The sequence below is a fragment of the Eptesicus fuscus genome, chromosome 2 (genome assembly GCF_027574615.1).
Source record: "Eptesicus fuscus isolate TK198812 chromosome 2, DD_ASM_mEF_20220401, whole genome shotgun sequence".
Lineage (NCBI taxonomy): Eukaryota > Metazoa > Chordata > Mammalia > Chiroptera > Vespertilionidae > Eptesicus > Eptesicus fuscus.
This window is the reverse complement of record NC_072474.1, coordinates 40841347-40860109: the sequence shown is the minus strand read 5'-3', so window position 1 is coordinate 40860109 and position 18763 is coordinate 40841347. Positions and strand designations below refer to the sequence as shown.

Genomic DNA, 18763 nt, shown 5'->3' with positions numbered 1-18763 from the left:
CTTCTTTATTTCTTTATATAAAAACTTATTGCTCATCTCCTTTGATGAATCCAGGCACATGATTCTCTTTTTCCCTATCATGGCATGCAATACTCTGTACTGATGGCCTGGTATCTTGCCTGGGCCCTCCATTAGACCAGAAGTAGCTGCTATGTTAATGTTAAAAAATAATAATAATAGTTAATAAATGAATAATAATTAATTAGTTAATAATTACTGAAATGAGTTGTTAGCATTTTGCAATTTTAAAATCTAAATGCAATTATTAACATACTACTTAACAAAAATGATCAGAGGACTATTAAATCCTATTGTTTCTAAATTACATACCAGTTATTGCATATATATATTTTATACAGCAATATAATCTCTGTGCATGTTATTATATAATCTGCTTTTTAATTATCATTTTTCTATACATGCATTTCTATATATTTGCCACTAGAATTAAGTTTATTTAGAGTGGGGGTTTTTGTATGTTGTTTTATTTCCCTATCATTTTTGTTTGTTTGAAATTTATTGTGGTAAGAGCATAACATGAGATCTACCCTCTCAACAAATGTTTAAGTGTATAATACAGTATAAGTACAACAGTGCACAACAGATCTCTAGAACTTATTCATCTTGCTTAACTGAAACTTTATGCCTGTTGATTAACTGTATGTTTGTTCTTTGATGTGTCCTGAGCATAGATACCCGTTTTGCCTGGCACATAGTAGGAACTCAATAAATATTTGTGGAATGTTGAATAAATTTGTAGTCACATAATTGTCACTTTAAATAACTATTAAGCATAGCAGGATAATACACGATTGTTTAAATAGTGAACATTTAAAATCTGTAATATTTTATTTTAATTGAGCAAATTCTTCTGACTCTATTGTTTCTATATGTATTCTATTCGTTTTAAATAATATTTCCCATAGTATTCTTACTTTTATAAAATTGATTCTTTTATAAGAGTTTTTGGTTTAAAAATGATGGATAGAACCACCTAATAGGAAGATTAAATGCTATATATATTTGTGATATATGTTACCTAAACTCTTGATTGTGCCTGTGGATTCTCCCCACCTTATGGGTGTTCAGGTAATGTTTAAACTTCGATTTACCTTTTTATTTTTTTGCTAGAGCCTAACTTTGCTAAAAGACATACCAGTTCATCTTTAGCTATGGTTTGATGCCCATAATTTGGGAAATGAGCTTAGAATAAAACATATTCTTAAAGAGAGATAGTAGCTTTTGGTAGAAATAAGAGCTGGGAGGAGCCTTACGCTGTGCTGAGATGACCTGCACGAGCCACAGGACACACTCACTGGAGCCCTAGGTACACGCTTCAGCGGTGGATTGAAGCATTTAGTCTAAAAATAAATAAATAAATAAATAAAATCTAGGTACCAGACTTTTTCTACTTTGTTTTTGAAGATAGCCAATACTTGGCAATATTAATAACTCTATTCTAAATCAATTTTATATCATGTGCTTAGCAATTACATCCATAGGAAAGGAATTTAATAGGCATTTCCTTGCAAATCTAGATATGAGCAACTATTGACATTTTCTTGACATGTGTTTGATTTTCACTTTCTTTATAATGTGTTACTTTGCTGAAACCACATTCAAAGACTAGGAAGATTGAACCCCTGCAAAATACACTTGAAGGTTAAGTAACTAGAGATCTCGGCTAATCCTGTGTAATCTGCTCTTACTAAATGGCTGTTGGTGTTCCAGGCACACCGGCCTCTGAATGCTTAGGATTTGGATTTTACCTTTTGTTCCAATAACCTCTAAAAGGAGCAATGCGTCTCTTAGCATGTCTGGGCGTTGTGCTTAGCTTTTTGGAAGGAGTGAGATGTTTATGTCCTTCACAGTGCACCTGCGATTATCACGGCAGAAATGATGGCACGGGATCAAGGTATGCTACTAAGTGTTCTAATGATTCTGAGGAAAGGGACTCCACCATCAGCCTTATTTGAAAGCAAACTGTTGATCAGAAACCAAAGGAGAGAAGGTTTAATTTACATAAGCTTTAACTTAGTTGTGTTAATACTGTTTGCTAACTCTATGCTTTTATCTTCAGAAGTTTAGCTCTTAAAAGCCCCTCATTTTTATTTGAGACCTTCAAACCCATACAAAAATGTTCATTGCATTTGTGTTCAGAAAATGTTCATTTCAGGAGGTCAAGCTGAAATGTGTGTGGCCCGCTCAGCCTGATTATAGAAAGCAGGGCCCATCAGGAGGTGCTAACATGCCCAGATCATTTGCTTCCCGAGTTTTCCATTTCATTTTGAGGGTTATTCATGCCACTGGATAGACCTTAGAAATCAGAAAGGACTCTCATAAGAGTGAAATTACAGACGTTCATAATTAGAATTTTTCATTTTAAGATATTGGAATTTACAAAGAAAAGAAGTTTGAAAGATACAGATCAACTCTATCAGTTGCCAACACTGTAGGGCCTCACAGAAGTTATTTAATCTCTGGGTTGCTTTAACATCTACCTGTGAAGTGAAAATAATTACATACTCATAATATACATGAGTCCTTTGAGATAGAAGTTAAATGCAAAAAGGAACTTTTGTTAGCTAACCATGGTAGACCATGATTTTTTTAAAAGGATATTTAATGACAAAGTCAGATTTTTTGTGTAACTTGGTTGATGGTTTTGTGACTTTTGAGGTTATTTGAACAGTGAGCCTCTTAAAGTAATTTGTTGAGTTACTCAAGTTATGTTCTATACCTTTAAACAAATGAATAAAAATTAAAACATATTATTGGGTAGTTTGTCTTGTTATTCTATAAACTTTACTTAAGTAACTCTTGGTATCTTTTTGAGAGGTTGACTAGGTGGTTTAAGACAGTGAGAAAAATGTAACAAATTAAAAAGCCTGACTTGGCAAAAGCTAGGTAGCAGCTAACGACTCACGCCAGGGTACTTGAGAAACAACACAGAAATGTTTCCTTTCCCCTGGTGGCTGGTGGCCCCATTATTGATGGATTTTATGAAAACCCTAGTGTATTATTCTTGGCAAGAGCTCTAGAAAGAATTTATTTCTACTGCTGTTATTTTGTAAATGAAGAAACGAAGCCATACGGAGGCTAAAGGACTTGTGCAAGGTCACAGCACGGAGCTGATACAGTGACTGACTGATAAAGACACTGGGTCTTTCAGCTTCCAATCCAGGCTTTCCTCCATTACTCTGGAATGCTAACTTAATGAGTAGAAATTGGATCATTCTGGTCTAAAGTGGCACTGAAATTTGTGATAGAGAGTAGAGATGAATAATAGAAAGTGTCCTCATAGAATTCTGATGGTTCCGTATGGTCTTCCCCTGAAGTTACAGACAGGAGATGCTAGCTAGCAGGACATCGCAGCTTTATGCTGCGTTTACCCCTCTTTACCTGGTAGGCTGCTTTTAAGGTTCACCCATTTAATGTGATATATTTCACTGAATGGCTGATTTGTTAACTACATTATAATGCATTATAATTTATGTTTCATTGTTCATTTTCAGCAATCCAATGGAAATGAGTATACAATGGGAGATAAATAGATCTTTTTTAAAGTTACAATGCATCTAAATTTTCTGATTCTTCATACTTTACACCTACACATGGGACAGGCTTGTTTTTCTATGCCTGTTTTACATGTACCACTAAGCAAGGTCACAATGTAACCTGCTCAAGGTCACTTAAGTTAGTGAGTGGTGAATGGAATAAACTTGCAGTTTCTGGTTTATTCCTTAGGCTGGAAGCAATGCACAAGTCACATTGTTAAAATAGAGCTTAGCTTTAAGCGTCTAGTGTGAACACTTGCTCCTTCCTTCCTTAAAAAAAATCAATTTATAACTTCAGCAGGGGATTCTTTAAAAATGGGCCATTTCAGAACATTATAAACTTGAACAAAAAGATAGATACAGAGGCAGTAAAGCATCAAACAGTCTGTCAAATTACAGCAGGAAGGTTAGGGAGAGGTGGGGAAGATAAGAGATCAATCAAAGGACTCGTATGCATGCATATAAGCATAACCAATGGACGCAAAACTCTGGGGGGTGAGGGCATATATAGGAGTGGGGTGGGGGGGCAATGGTAAGATATGTACACATATAATACCTTAATAAAAAAATTGGTAAAAAAATAAAATAAAATAAAAATGGGCCATTTCGTAAAGAGGTTAAGTGTGCACTTTGGAGTTGGACCAATGTGGGTTGGAAGGTGGCTGTGTGGCCCACTAGCTATGTAACCTTGGCAAGTTACCCAATGTTGATAGGCCTCAGTTATTTTAGCTGTGAAAAGAAGATTGATGATAAAAATAGCAGGCACCCACTGAATGCCTATTATGTGTCAGGAAGGTATAAAACTTTACATGCCTTTCCATGAACCACCCTAACAAAGCTATATGGGGCAATTGGTGAGGATGGGCTTTGCCACAAAAGAGATGGCATGAGCTTAGATCTGAGCCAAGATTAGACCAACTCCAGAGCTGGTCCCTTTACCTCTTACCCAGCATCTACCTCATGGGCTGTCCGACAATTAAATAAGGTAATGAATATGGTGTGTGTTGGACAGGCCTGACTTATAAAGAACTTCATCAATATTAGGTGAGCCATATGAAATTTCTTATATTTGATCGTTTTTAACCTACAGAAATGGCTATTTCATATGGTTTAACATAGAAGAGATAATGATGACAAATTATTAATGAACAGGTCAGCCAGGCTCCACAAATATTTTGTGAAAACCAGTAAGGAATTTTCATTTGATGCATGTTTCAAATGAGCATTGTTTTTTCCAATGGGTCTCGGAAAGCAGGTTTCCTCCCACTGCTCTTGTTGTGACACTAGGACGGTGCTGTGTAATGACCAAGATATGAACGAGCTCCCCCTGAACTTCCCCGTGGACACTGTGAAGCTTCGCATAGAGAAGACGGTCATCCGCACGATCCCCGCCGAGGCCTTCTACTACCTGGTGGAGCTCCGGTACCTCTGGGTGACTTACAATTCTGTCTCCAGCCTTGAGGCCAGCTGCTTTTACAACCTGGGGCAGCTGCATGAGTTGCGCTTGGATGGGAATTCTCTAGCTGCCTTCCCTTGGGCATCTCTGCTGTACATGCCCCATCTAAGGATCCTGGATTTGCACAACAACCAAATAACCAGTGTGCCAAATGGGGCAGCCAGGTACCTGAAGAACCTCACCTACTTGGATTTATCCAGCAACAGACTAACCACACTGCCACCAGAATTCCTGGAGAGCTGGTCCCATGTACTTACAACATTGTCCAGAAGCCGGAAGCCTTCACCAAGAAGAATTATTCTTGGTAAGCTCACAAGCCTCTCTGCTCCTCTCAGGTCCAGATAATTTGCTCAGCATATTGCTCAGTTGTGCAATCTTTTCATGTTTATTGAGTTTGGTTTCTTACTCTGTACTTGCACTTTGCATGGAATAGCACTTTATCAGTTGACCTAAGTCAATTTACCCATCTATCCTGTGTAGGTATAATGGTTTTTTTTTTTGTGTGTGTGTGTGTGTGTGTGTGTGTGTGTGTGTATGTGTGTGTGTGTTGAAGTTAGGAGAGATGGCTTCATAAACCCAGAGACTAATGCTGCTATTAGAGAGCCTGGAGCTGAGTGACAAAAGCCACCAACCTACCCTGGTTCTTCTGAGCACACTAATGCTCCATCCTGCCATGGTCAACCTTCTGCTCTGGTCTCTTTTCAACCCTTCATCAGCTTCTCCAGGAGGGGAGAGGGGCATCGCCATCTGTATGAGGTGGCAGCAGTTTAGTTAGTTAGGGAGGATAGCAGCCAAATTTTTGTAACCTAAAGAGAAATGATGAAGACTCCAGTTATTTTACAGGCCCCAAATAGATCTCCTAATGCACATAGTCTCTTAGTTTAGTTGTTATTAGTTTTATATATTTCAATCTTGACTTTGTTTAGGTTCTAGGGATATTTGCCTTGGGTGTTTTTTAAATTTTTATTTAAAAAAATCTTTATTGTTGAGATTATTACCCTGTTTCCTCCTCTCCCCCCATTGTCTTCCTCCACCTGGATCCTGCCACACCTCAGGCCTTCACCACCCTATTGTCTGTGTCCATGGGTAATGCATGTATGTATATAAGTTCTTTGGTTAATCTCTTCCCGTTCCCCCTCCCCCTTCCCTCCGAGATTCATCAGTCTGTTCCATGTTTCCATGCCTCTGGTTCTATTTTATATATCAGGTTTTTTTGTTCATTAGATTCCTTGTTCATTTATTTTTATTTTCAGATTCAATTGTTGATAGATATGTATTTATTACCATTTTATTGTTCATATTTTTATAATCTTTTTTCTTCTTCTTCTTAAAGAAGATCCTTTAACATTTCATGTAATACTGGTTTGGTGGTGAAGAACCCCTTTAGCTTTTTCTTGTCTGTAAAGTTCTTTACCAGACCTTCAATTCTAAATTATAACTTTGCTGGGTAGAGAATCTAGGTTGCAGGTCCTTGCTATTCATCACTTTGAATATTTCTTGCCACTCCCTTATGGCCTGCAAAGTTTCTGTTGAGAAATCAGCTGACAGTTGTATGGGTACATCCTTAGGTAACTAACTGCTTTTCTCTTGCTTCTTTTAAGATTCTCTTTTTGTCTTTAACCTTTGGAATTTTAATTATGATTTATCTTGGTATAGGCCTCTTTGGGTTCCTCTTGTTTGGGACTCTCTGTGCTTCTTGGACTTGTGTGTCTATTTCATTCATCAGGTAAGGGAAGTTTCCTCTTATTATTTTTTTCAAGTAGATTTTCAATTTCTTGCTCCCTCTCTTCTCCTTCTGGTACCCTCATGATGTGGATGTTGATACATTTGAAGTTGCCCCAGACGCTCCTTACACTATCTTCATATTTTTGGATTTTTCTTTCCTTTTGTTCTTCTGAGTGGGTTTTTTGTTTGTTTGTTTGTTTGTTTTGCTTCCTCATATTTCCAAATCATTGATTTGGTTCTCAGAATCCTCTATTAAATCCCTGTAAATTATTCTTTTAGTTAGTGTATGCTTAATTTCTGACTGGTCCTTTCTTGTCTTTGAAATTCTCACCAAGATCCTTGAAAGTCTCACTAAGTCCCTTGAAGCTCTCATTAAGATCCTTGAGTAACCTTATAACCATTGTTTTGAACTCTGTATGCAGTATTTTGCTTGCTTCCATTTTTTTCATTTGTGACATGTTTCTTTGTCTCTGCATTCTGGTTGCTTCCATCTTTGTTTCTATATATTAGGTAGAGCTGCTATGTCTCCTGGAATTGGTAGATTGACCTTATGTAGTAGGTGTCCTATAGAGCCCAGTGGCCCAGCCTTCCCAGTCACCTGAGCTGGGCCCTCTAGGTGCACCCATGTGTGGCTGTGTGCACTGTTGTGTTGTAGTTGAGCCTTGATTGCTATTTGGTCACTGGGAGGGATTGACCCCCAGGCCAATTAGCTGTGAGGACAAGCTATGATTATAGTGGAAGAGCTGCTGTGCAGGAGACACCCCTATGAAGCAAGACTTGCTTCAGTGGGGCTTTGGTGCTCTCCAAGTCTGCCCCTTGAGTGTGTCATACGTGGATGTGGTAGGGTTGTAATCTGGCATGGTCTGAAGCTGACCACTGGGTGTACTGGCTCTGGGGCTTTTTGGGAGATACAAAATCAGCTACTGCTTGTGCCCTGCATGGGGCCACCTGGCATGAGCTACAGAGCGATCTGCAGATAGTTGCTACTTGTGTTGGGTTTGAAGGTGCCTCAGAGAGGCCAAGCTATGAACCAATGCAGGCTGCTGCTAGTGCTGGGCCTGGGGCCACTTATCATGAGGTATGAGACATGCTGAGGCCAGCTGCTGCTTCTTTGAGAGATTTTAGGAAAGTCTGAAGCCTGAGCAAGGACAGGCCATTCATATGGAAAAGACACTGCAAACAGCTTGGGTGGGGTTACAAATTGGGTGGGGTGGGGTCTCAGGGAATCACCAGGTCTGGGTGAACAGTGTGGGCCAGAGACTCAGATATGGTGATAGCCTGTCAGCACTGTGGTGGGGAAGTCTCAGCAAAGGAACAATGACTTCTTCTAGCACCTTTGTCTGGGAGAAAGCTGCCGCCTAGTTTTTGCCCTGATGCCAGACAAATTAGTTCCTCCCTATATGTCCCGGGATCCTTTCAAGCTGCTGCCCCAAAGCTGCTGGGGCTCAGAGGGAATGAGTCCAAGTAAATCTATGCTCTGGCCCTTTAAGAGGAATGCCTGGTTCTCCAGCAGCCTCTGTCACTCAGCCACATTTCCCGCTGGTTTTTACAGCCCAAAGTTATGGGGACTTCTCTTCCCAGCACTGGAGAGTCTGATGTGAGACTGGGCCCCCTTGCTCCTCATGGGACATCTCCACAGCCAAGTTAGCCCTCGATTAAAAAAAAAAAAAAGCCATGCTAGGGTATAGGACCAGCCTGTTACATGCCTCTGCTCCTCTTACCAGACTCAATGTGCTTTATTCTTTAATTCTCTAGTACTATCATCCAGATTTAAGGCAGTTCTGAATGGTGGTTGTTCTGTGGTTTAGTTGTAATTTTGATGTGGTTGTGGGGGGATGCGAGTACTGCATTTACCTACACTGCTATCTTGACCCAGTCTTTCTCTTGGGTTCTTAAAATGTAAATTCCCTCACAACAGTAAGGCTGTGTTGTCAGTGCACAAAATGTGTCCATCAGGGCTGAAGATGAGGCTGTATTTCTAAATAACTAGTGAGCCTTTGGCTAGTGAGGTGACCTATAACCCTTTTGGACTGAGAAGCAACTAGATGCTAAATTTGTGCCAGGAATCCCTATTGACCATATCAAATATTAGCTGAAGTCAAGTATGAAGAAAAGATAATTTGAGATTTTTTTTAATAAAAAAAGAAAATGCTGTGACAGCATTTAAATGGATTTAGTATTGCTTTTGTTGAAATGTATTTGAGTCTTCAAATTTCATCATTAAACTAAGGTGATGAGAACTGATCCTAGATTTTCTAGAACTCAGTGTTTCACTGTAGCAATTATATCTTTCCAGGCGCCCTGGAAAATTTACTTGTGTCCTATTAGAGTGGGATGCAGTCTGCTTCTATTTCATTTTTATTGTCCGGTGTTTATGATTGTCAGCAAATGGAGGTTCTAATTGTGATAGTAATAGAAATGGCTAACATTGATGGAGTGCTTACTCAGGGCCAAGCCTAGTTCTTATACTTTACAGGTATATCTTCTGCTAGTCTCATATTAACCCTGTTGTAAGTACCATTTCATCCCCATTTTATAGATGAGGAAATGCGGCACAAGGTAAGCCACTTGACCAAATTCACTCACCACGTAGTGATGGAGCTGAGATATGAGTGCAGGCTGTTTGGCACCGGAATCCATGCTCTTCCTCACTCCTTTGTAATTCGGGGTATGGTATGTAATAATACCAGACTCAGTTTCCTCCCAAATGCACTACTTTACTGAGCTCTTTATATCCTGTATTTATTTAATGAAAATTTAGGCAGAGGCTTTTCCATTACTTCCTCTCTCTTCCACATGAGTGTAAATACCAACTTAATAAAATTGTCCTTTAATGTATCCATAAAACATAAACTAGTGTCCTGCAAGTACACTTAAATTAACTATGAAACTAGATTAGATTTTTTATTTGCAACACAGGTAAATTTCCATGGCTTCTTTCTCAAGAATAAGCAAATATTTATGTAGGCAGGCTCCATAGGTCTTACACTGTTTATCTTGGAGGAAAAAGCCTGCAGTAGGAGAGGTCATACAATGCCTTTTTTGGGTGTTTTCCCCTGGTACCCAAATTGCTACACTATAAAAATGGGCTTTTCCGTAATCAGAATGGAGTTCACCTGAAGGGCTGTGGCGGCCCCAGTACTTTTACAGAATTTTCGAAATGGCATTCATTTAATTCAGCAAACACTCCTCAATCCCTGTGGGTGTGCCTCTCCTCTGCTAGCAAGTTCCACGTAGCTAAGGCTTATCTCTTGCCAGGTGCCCTTCTGAGGACTCCTGGGGTATCTCAGCCTTCTGAAAAACCACATGAGGTGGGTCTGTAATCAACAACATCCTCTTTACCAGCTGATAAAGAGGCGGAGTCAAGCTTCTAATCACAGTCCCTCTCCTGAGATATCCTCTTTTATTCTTTAAACTTTTATTTATTTATTATTTATTTGTTTGTTTTTACTTTTTATTGAATTTATTGGAGTGACATTTGTTAATAAAATTATATAGGTTTAGGTGTACAATTCTATAATACATCATCTGTATATTGTACTGTGTGTTCACCACCCTAAGCCAACTCTCCTTCCATCCCATTTATCTCCTCTTTACCCTCTGCTACCTTTCCCCAACGATCTTTCCCCCTGGTAATCACTACTATCGTCTGTGTCGCTGAGGTGTTTTGTTTTTTTTTTTCTTTGCTTAACCCTTTTACCTTTTTCACGCAGCTCTCCAACTCCTCTCCACTCTGACAGCTGTCAGTCTGTTCTCTGTATCTATCCGTCTGTTTTTACTTATTTTTTGTTAGCCCATTTAATCCAATTACTGTGATGCATGGAAAGCATTACCCCTTTAGAAAAAAGATAAGGCAAAGTCCATCTGGCCCTGGCCAAGAATAGCAATCTAAAATAAATTAATTAATGCAAATTACTGTGACTGTGGCTGGCACGTTGCTTTGAAGGAATGCAGTACAAGTAACACTTTAACTTTAGAGGGCTCTTGTACCTTTGTCCCCAGAAGAAAAAACACTTGATGAATGTGTTCAGCACTTAGATGGCTGTTATTCAGGTTTTTAAAGTTGTACCTTTGACCTTAGATATTCCAAAGCTGGAATAAATGCCCGTTTTGTTCTTGAGGGATTTGAAACTATTTCCCTGGTTTACATAACTTTTAGATATAGCAAGCTGGATTAATTTTTAAAAGAATTTTACTTCATTGTTAACACATTTTTATAACAGTTTCAAAGCTCGAATGACACTGCTAACGCTACAGCTCTTTGATCTTTCCCTATGTAGACGTTTGTACTCCAGATATCACTGCTTTGACATTGGTTATTTGTAGATAACAGCACTTCTATCGGCCACCTGTGGCTCTAGCTGTTTTTAGGTGATGAAGAAATGAGTTATGGTAGAAGGAGTATTAGACTAGGAGGTTACAGCATGTGGGATTAGGACTACTCACAAAGCCACGAAAGTGATCTCTGTGCTTTAATGTTCTTTGGTGTGAAATTGGAAAAATCATACTAGCTTCCTGAGGTCCGTGCAAGGCATATACACGGTGGTGGAGAATGAGAGCTTTAAGATCAGGATAGTGAGGTTCAAATCCTGACTGCATTCCAGTTGGGCAGACCCCTTAACCTCCTTAAAGTGAGAATGATACTAATATCATCCACCTCATGCTGTTGTCAGACAGATCCTTTGGCATGCTGAGCACTGTTGGGAGACAATGTCCCATTGTCCCTCACATCTCTGCATGTCTTCTGAGCAGAGGCAGGCACTGACTGCCTTTTGTTCTGAACAACCTTTTCAAGAATATTTGTGTAGAGAGCGGCTTTGAAAGGTAGAGGTATGTCCCCCTCCAGAGCAAAGGGTAGGAATGCTTACTGCCCAGTGCAATAACGATAATCTCTCCCTTCAGAGCTATGAGTAATAAACTGTCCTTCATCTCTGAATAGGAGTCTTGTGTCTTCTGCCAACTTCTAAGAAATTGGCGAACTGGGATGAGTTGGTCACTCTAGAGTAGGATAAAACTCAGACCTTTTACAATTCTTGACAAATACAGTCTTTGCAACAGAGGAGGCAATCAATAACTGTCAACTGGTATTGTTATCTTATAAAGAAAAAATCATGGATAGCAGGTGTTTTGAAAGTATAAAGTATTCTACACATATTAATTATTACATGACAGGATGAATTTGACGTTTGTTGGCAGGTTGAATAGAATTCAAGTCAATATTAGGGAACTGGTCATAGATTCACAGGACTAATTGTAAGAGAAAGAAGTCTAAGGTAATTGACCATGAAAGAAAAGGAATTGCTAAGATAGTTGAAAAAACACACACAGTAAATGCTTACCAATACTGGCGGAAAATAACGATCAGTCATGAAGTAAAATTATAATAAAAACTAGAGGCCCAATGCACGAAATTCATGCAAGAGTTTGCCTTCCTTCCCCCGGCTGCCGGCACTGGCTTCCCTCTGGCACCCGGGACCCCGGCTTCCCTTGCAGCTCCGGCTTCATCCGGAAGGTCGTCCAGAAGGATGTCCAGTCTAATTAGCATATTACGCTTTTATTATTATAGATAGGCATAAATAGAAATCTAGAATTTATAGTGAACAGTTAAATCTCCCACCATGGTTAGAATTTTTTTAAAATTGCAATTCTGTCATTTCTCCTTAGGAATCATTGTATAATCCACTCCATTAGTAAAAAGTCACAACCACAAATCTTCCAGAGGTAAATCCTTTCAACCTTGGGCTTTGTGGGAGGCTGCTATGGGACATCACCCTTAAGATCCTTAGAGAGACTTTGTCTGACTGCAGGCTCTGAAGCACCATCTTAGATCCCTCTGAGATCTTAGCAAATGCTATTATAGTCCTACCCACACTGGATTAATTTTCACTCTGAAGCTCTTTCTTAATTTGAAAATTTTGGAGAGACTCAGCATAAAAAAACAGTTTTACTATTTTTTTATTTTTCAATTATAGTTTGCATTCAATATTATTTTGTATTAGTTTCAGGTGTACAGCATAAGGCTTAGACAATTCTACACTTTACAAAGTAATCCCCCCAATATTTCAAGTACCCACCTGGCACCATATGTAGTTATTCTAATATTATTGACTATATTCTCTATGCTGTACTTTATATCCCCATAACTATTCTGTAACTACTAATTTGTACTTCTTGATGCAAGACTACTTTCACAGTCTTCACCCAGCCCTCCAATTCCCCTCCAATCTGGCAACTATCAGTCTGATCTCTGTATCTATGAGTCTGCTTTTATTTTGTTTATTTTGCTCTTTAGAGTCCACATATAAGTGAAATCATATGGTATTTGTTTTTCTCCGTCCGACTTATGTCTCTTAGCGGTACCCTCTAGTTCAGTGGTCGGCAAACTCATTAGTCAACAGAGCGGCAAACCATGGCTCTAGGTCCATCCATGCTGCCACATGTATTGGATTTCATTCTTTTTATTGTTGGTTATTATTCCAATGTATAAAGATACCACAGCCTTTTTATCCAATGGTCTATTGATGGACACTTGGGTTGCTTCCTTACTGTGGCTATTGTAAATAATGGGGTGCACATACTCTTTTCAATTAGTGTTTTAGGTTTCTTCAGATATATATACCCAGAAGTGGAATCCCTGGGTCATAAGGCAGTTCTATTTTTAATTTTTTGAGGAACCTCCATACTGAAACAGTTTTATTATGGACCCAACAGGTTTTGGTTCTTTTATATATAAAATATTTTATATTTACACTTCATATCTTCTTTTAGCTGATGTCTCTTTACACTTTATTATGAGCAGCAAGAAGATACCAGGCAGCACTCTGTGTGGAAATATCCTTAGTTAGAACATTTATTTATTGAGTATGTTTCCTACTTTTCCTGTTAACGACAGGTGACAGTGTTGCTAAACTTTTTGCCACTCCATAACAAGGGTCTCCTTCCCTTAGTTTCCAGTAGCATTTTCCTCACTTTCCTTTAAGCTCACACTGACAGCCTTTTGGAAGGCCAACACATTTTAGCTAATAACTCTGATAGCTGAGGCAGATCCTGAAGGCACTTGCAACAGGAGGTTGTCAACCAACTGTGTTCCTGGCTGCTGATTCTCTCCTGAAGGGGAATTTGGGCAATATATCTTCATGGCTACAACATATGAAATTCATGCCAAGCCATGTTCTAACCTCTACCAATCTTTCCAGTCTTATCTCCTGACATTGTCCGCATCTCACTCAATGCTTTTGCTGTACAGAAGTTGTACTACCTCAATATGTCTTCAGATCACACACAATCATGACGTAGTGCAGGCTGAATTAGGTGCCTCTCAGCATCCTATAATACTTATCCTATATAATAAAAGGGTAATATGCAAATTGACCCTAATGGCAGAGCTACTGGGAATGACTGGTCGCTGTGACATGCACTGACCACCAGGGGCAGATGCTCAACGCAGGAGCTGCCCCCTGGTGGTCAGTGCGGAGGCTCCCACAGGGGGAGCTTCACTCAGCCAGAAGCTGGGCTGACGGCTGCGAGTGCAGCTGTGGTGGTGGGAGCCTCTCCCGCCTCCTCTGCAGTGCCAAGGATGTCCGGCTGCTGGCAGGTGGACATCCCCTGAGGGGTCCCAGACTGTGAGAGGGCGCAGGCCGGGCTGAGGGACCCCCTGCCCGAGTGCATGAATTTTCGTGCATTGGGCCTCTAGTAATAATATAAGTACTTTCATAGCACCCTAGAAATATCTCTATCACTTTGTTTATGACATTTTGTGTTACTAGGATTCAAATCTTGGCTCTGACACTAATTAGCTATGTGACCTTGGTCAAATTATTTGGTTTCTCTGTGTCTTAGCTTCTTCATCTTTACAGGGGGAATAACAATACTCTCCTCTATATAGGGTTGTTGGGATTAAATGAGAAAATACTAGTAAGTGCTTAGAACAAAGTACAGAGTAAGTGCTCAATGACTGTTAGCTCTGACCCTTAATGATCTGAACTGAGAGGATTTGTTCATTCACGTGACTGGATCCAGGACAAAACTGATAGAAAGGTGACTCCATTTCATCCCTGAGTATACTTCTGTTTTTAGGGAGACCGTGCAGACACCTGCTTCTCCAAGAGACTGTGATGTAAACTAAAGCCATCAGAATAACCTTTATCAGCCTTTTCCTCCTTCTGGTGTAGGTCTGCAGGACAACCCGTGGTTCTGTGACTGTCACATTTCCAAAATGATTGAGATATCCAAAGTTGCTGATCCTGCCATAGTACTTCTTGATCCACTGATGGTCTGCAGTGAGCCCGAGCGCCTGACAGGGATTTTATTTCAGCGGGCTGAGCTGGATCAGTGTCTGAAGCCATCGGTGATGACCTCGGCCACCCGAATCACATCTGCTCTGGGCAGTAATGTCCTGCTACGGTGTGATGGCACTGGCTACCCCACCCCGCAACTCACATGGACTAAATCTGACTATTCACCTGTAAATTACACAGGTATTTTTTTAAATTTGGGTGCTATGTTGAAACACAGTTTTCAAAGATCTGTATTTAATTTCAGGTTTGGGGAATATTTACAATCTGCTTGTTAATTCTAATAAAATATGCCAAGAGTGTTAGGTAAAAGGGATTTGAAAGTTCATTTTCTTAGTTAATATTTTCCTCAGTTGGTATCTGACTAATTACATAGATTAAATTAGAGAATCTGATTCTTTTCTTAGAAAACATGATCCAGTGCATGAATGACTGCAGGGAAGGCCTTTGTCTTGCTGTGTCATCTTGGATATGGCTCACTTTAAAACATATGATAATTACAATTTCCTCAGAAGGGATTTTCATATCAGTTTCTCATTTTAAATGATTATGTAAATAATTACATGCAAACATTATTGTGAATCAAAAAGTATAATTTTTAGAAATATTGTTTTCATAGACTTTTCAGATCCTACTATGTCCAAGCCAATGCTTTGGCCTTAGTTTCTATAGTGATATTCTGATGACTAAAGCAATCTATTCTTAAAACTCCTGAAAGTTAAATTAAATCAAGTTTCAAATAATGAAACCTGATAAAAAAAAAGTCAAGGCTTACTATCCTTACAAATAGATAGTAAATGGTCCATACCTTGAGGTGTGAGTTAAATTTGGGGCTCTTGGGATACTGCTTAGTGTATTAGTTTTCAGAAAGCTTCAGAAATCAAGATAGAATGGAAATATGTCAGATTTAAGTGTTTAGGAAAGTAAAATTCCAATTTTTCAAAAACTATATATTATTCTACAAATAAAAGAACCCATGGTTTACTAGTTTATATAAACTAAATATAAAATAAAAGATTGAGAATACAAATTATGACTCCTCCATGCCAGAAAAGATCTGCTGTGCCCTCTGTAGATAGCATTTTATTACAATGAAGAAGTATTTGTGGAAATACTAAATTAAGGCCTTGTGATAAACATTTTATAGGATAATAGCGAATTAAAATTAGAAGGGATCTTTGAGATCACTTTGTCTTATCCCCTTATTTTAAAAATATAGAAACAGAGGCCTAAAGACACTAATTGACAAGTCTGAAATTACATACTACTTAGTGGACAGAAGTTTACTAAAATCAAGTCTCCCAATTCACAGTCCCATGTCTCTTAAAAATACTATTTTTTGTATAGACTCATGGCACCTGGCATGACCTAGACCTTCATGTAGGCAATTTATGGAACCATCAACTGCCAATAGGGACTTGCTATATGCCATTTCCCTCTTGGCTTATGAAAAAGGGATGCATGTAGATCCAAATAGTTGCTTCTTTTTCAGTTGGCATGTTACTTTTTTCCTCCTCACAGAATTATATATATATATATATATATTTTTTTTTTTCTTCCAGTAATTCAGGAATCTCCAGGGGAAGGAGTCAGATGGTCGGTAATAAGCTTCACAGACATTTCTTACAAGGATGCTGGGGATTACAAGTGTAAGGCCAAAAATTTGGCTGGGATGTCAGAAGCCCTGGTTACTGTTACAGTGGTTGGTGTTGTCACGACCACCATCACATCAGACAGTTCTGAAAGAAGAAATGGAGATCACCCTGGGCGAGAAGGCCAGCCAGGATCTAGAAGGCCTATATCCATACCTGGTTCCTCGCCATCTCCCTGGCCTTCTTCCTCCTCTTCTTTCTCTCCCTCTTCTTCCACTTCTCTTTCTACTTCTACTTCATTTCCTCCTTCCGCTGCTTCCTTCTCCTTATATCCTTTCTTCTCCTCCATTGTTTCTCCAACCACAACTCTAAGCACTAAAATTTCAACAAGCACCACCATGGTCAGCCAGCAGTCACTCCAGCTCCATCCAGATGGGGAAAGAAATTTAAAGGTGGAGATGGGTGGAAGTAAGCATCCCCCAGCTAGTGCAAGTAGACAAGAAGAGCTGGCATTATTGGATCGAACAAGGCCTATGGAGACGAATACCACAATAGAAAATCTCAGGGCAGTCAGTGAGACCAAAGAGAGTGTGACCTTGATGTGGAACACCATCAACACCATGCATAACTCTGAGGTGACCGTGTTGTATTCCAAGCATGGGGAAAAGGACCTGCTGCTACTGAACGCAGACTTCAGCAAGAACCAAGTAACCATAGACGGCCTGGAGCCTGGTAGGCAGTACATAGCATGTGTCTGTCCAAAAGGAGCGCCTCCCCAGAAAGACCAGTGTATCACCTTTTCCACTGACAGTGCTGAAGAAGGTCATCCTCAAGAGCCCTTCCTTATTGCGGTGAGCGGAGCTGCCTGTGTTGTTGTCTTGCCATTGATTTTTTTCCTGTTGTATAAAGTTTGCAAACTGCAATGTAAGTCAGAATCCTTCTGGGAAGAAGATTTGGAAAAAGAGACTTATATCCAATTTGAAACCCTGTCCCCAAGGTCTCAAAGTATAGGGGAACTTTGGACACGAAGGCACAGAGATGATCCTGAAAAATTGCTGCTTTGTTCTGGGTCAAGTGTGGAATCTCGGATGACTTTTAAAAGTGAAGAGATCTAGACCAGATTATTGTTGCTAAGGTTATATAGCTCAGGCACACAAGAACGCATAAAATATTTTCCAAAAAATGAAGAATTTGAGGGTGTATTTGGCTCTTTGTTTGGATGACTTTTAGACAGACTTTCACATCTTCCATACTAATCACAAGTGGAGTGATTTTGTGTTTCAAAAAACTACCATCAGACCTCGGAACTGAACAATCTTTTTATTCTTTTTATTTTTAAAATCAAATCTTTATTGTTGAAAGTATTACTTAGGTTCCTCTTTTCCCCCCCATTCTAGCCTGCACCCTCCCCCTGCCCCAGACCTTCACCACCCTTTTGTCTGTGCCCATGGGTTATGCATATATGCATACAATGAACAGACAATCTTGATTTTTTTTTTGTATGGAAGATGTACATAGAAATAAGCTTTAGAACAGTGCTTCTTAACACATTGCAGACGGATCACGAGAATTCTCGTGTTTTCTGTCCTAAGGCTTGTGGGCAATCGTATTTTAAAAAGATATTAGCTTGTAAAAACATGTAATAAATAACTTCAAAATGCAATGGGCATTTAATTTTAAGGCGTGCCTTTAACATTTATGTAAAACGCTTTTTGTACTCGTTCAATAGAAACCTATCTGGCCACTGGGTAAAGCTAGCAACAAAACTATTGGTCCGCAATGTCTTAAGTTAGACATATGTTTTAGGGTAATGTTTTAGTTGTTAAAAATAAATTCATGAAAAGTAGTTGTAAAAAAGTAAAGTCTGAAATTTTTAAAAGATAGATTTGGGGACAGTGAGGAAAGATTAGTATAAGCAGCTAGTGGCTCTTGCTGTGGACATTTGATGCCATTGCCTCGAGGGCCAGAGTGGAATAGCACAGAATTTTGCATTGACTAAGGCTAAATCCAACCCGATGGAGAGGGGGGGCTCCAGCTCTTGGCATCATGGTGCCTTACTGCATTGGATGGATGTATCCATATCCCAAGTAAAACTGTTTCCCTTGTCCTTAGAAATACAGGTATTAGCAAATATACGTT

General features: G+C 39.3%; 1 protein-coding gene across 1 annotated transcript; it reads left to right on the top strand.

Annotated features, from left to right (window-relative positions):
• The first annotated feature begins 1799 nt into the window (after positions 1–1799).
• Positions 1800–17739, top strand: LRIT3 (leucine rich repeat, Ig-like and transmembrane domains 3). Its single transcript, XM_008150279.3, has 4 exons — positions 1800–1915; positions 4845–5317; positions 14910–15215; positions 16595–17739. The coding sequence occupies exons 1-4, from the start codon at positions 1800–1802 to the stop codon at positions 17737–17739; spliced, it is 2040 nt and encodes a 679-aa protein (XP_008148501.2).
• The last annotated feature ends 1024 nt before the right edge of the window (positions 17740–18763 follow it).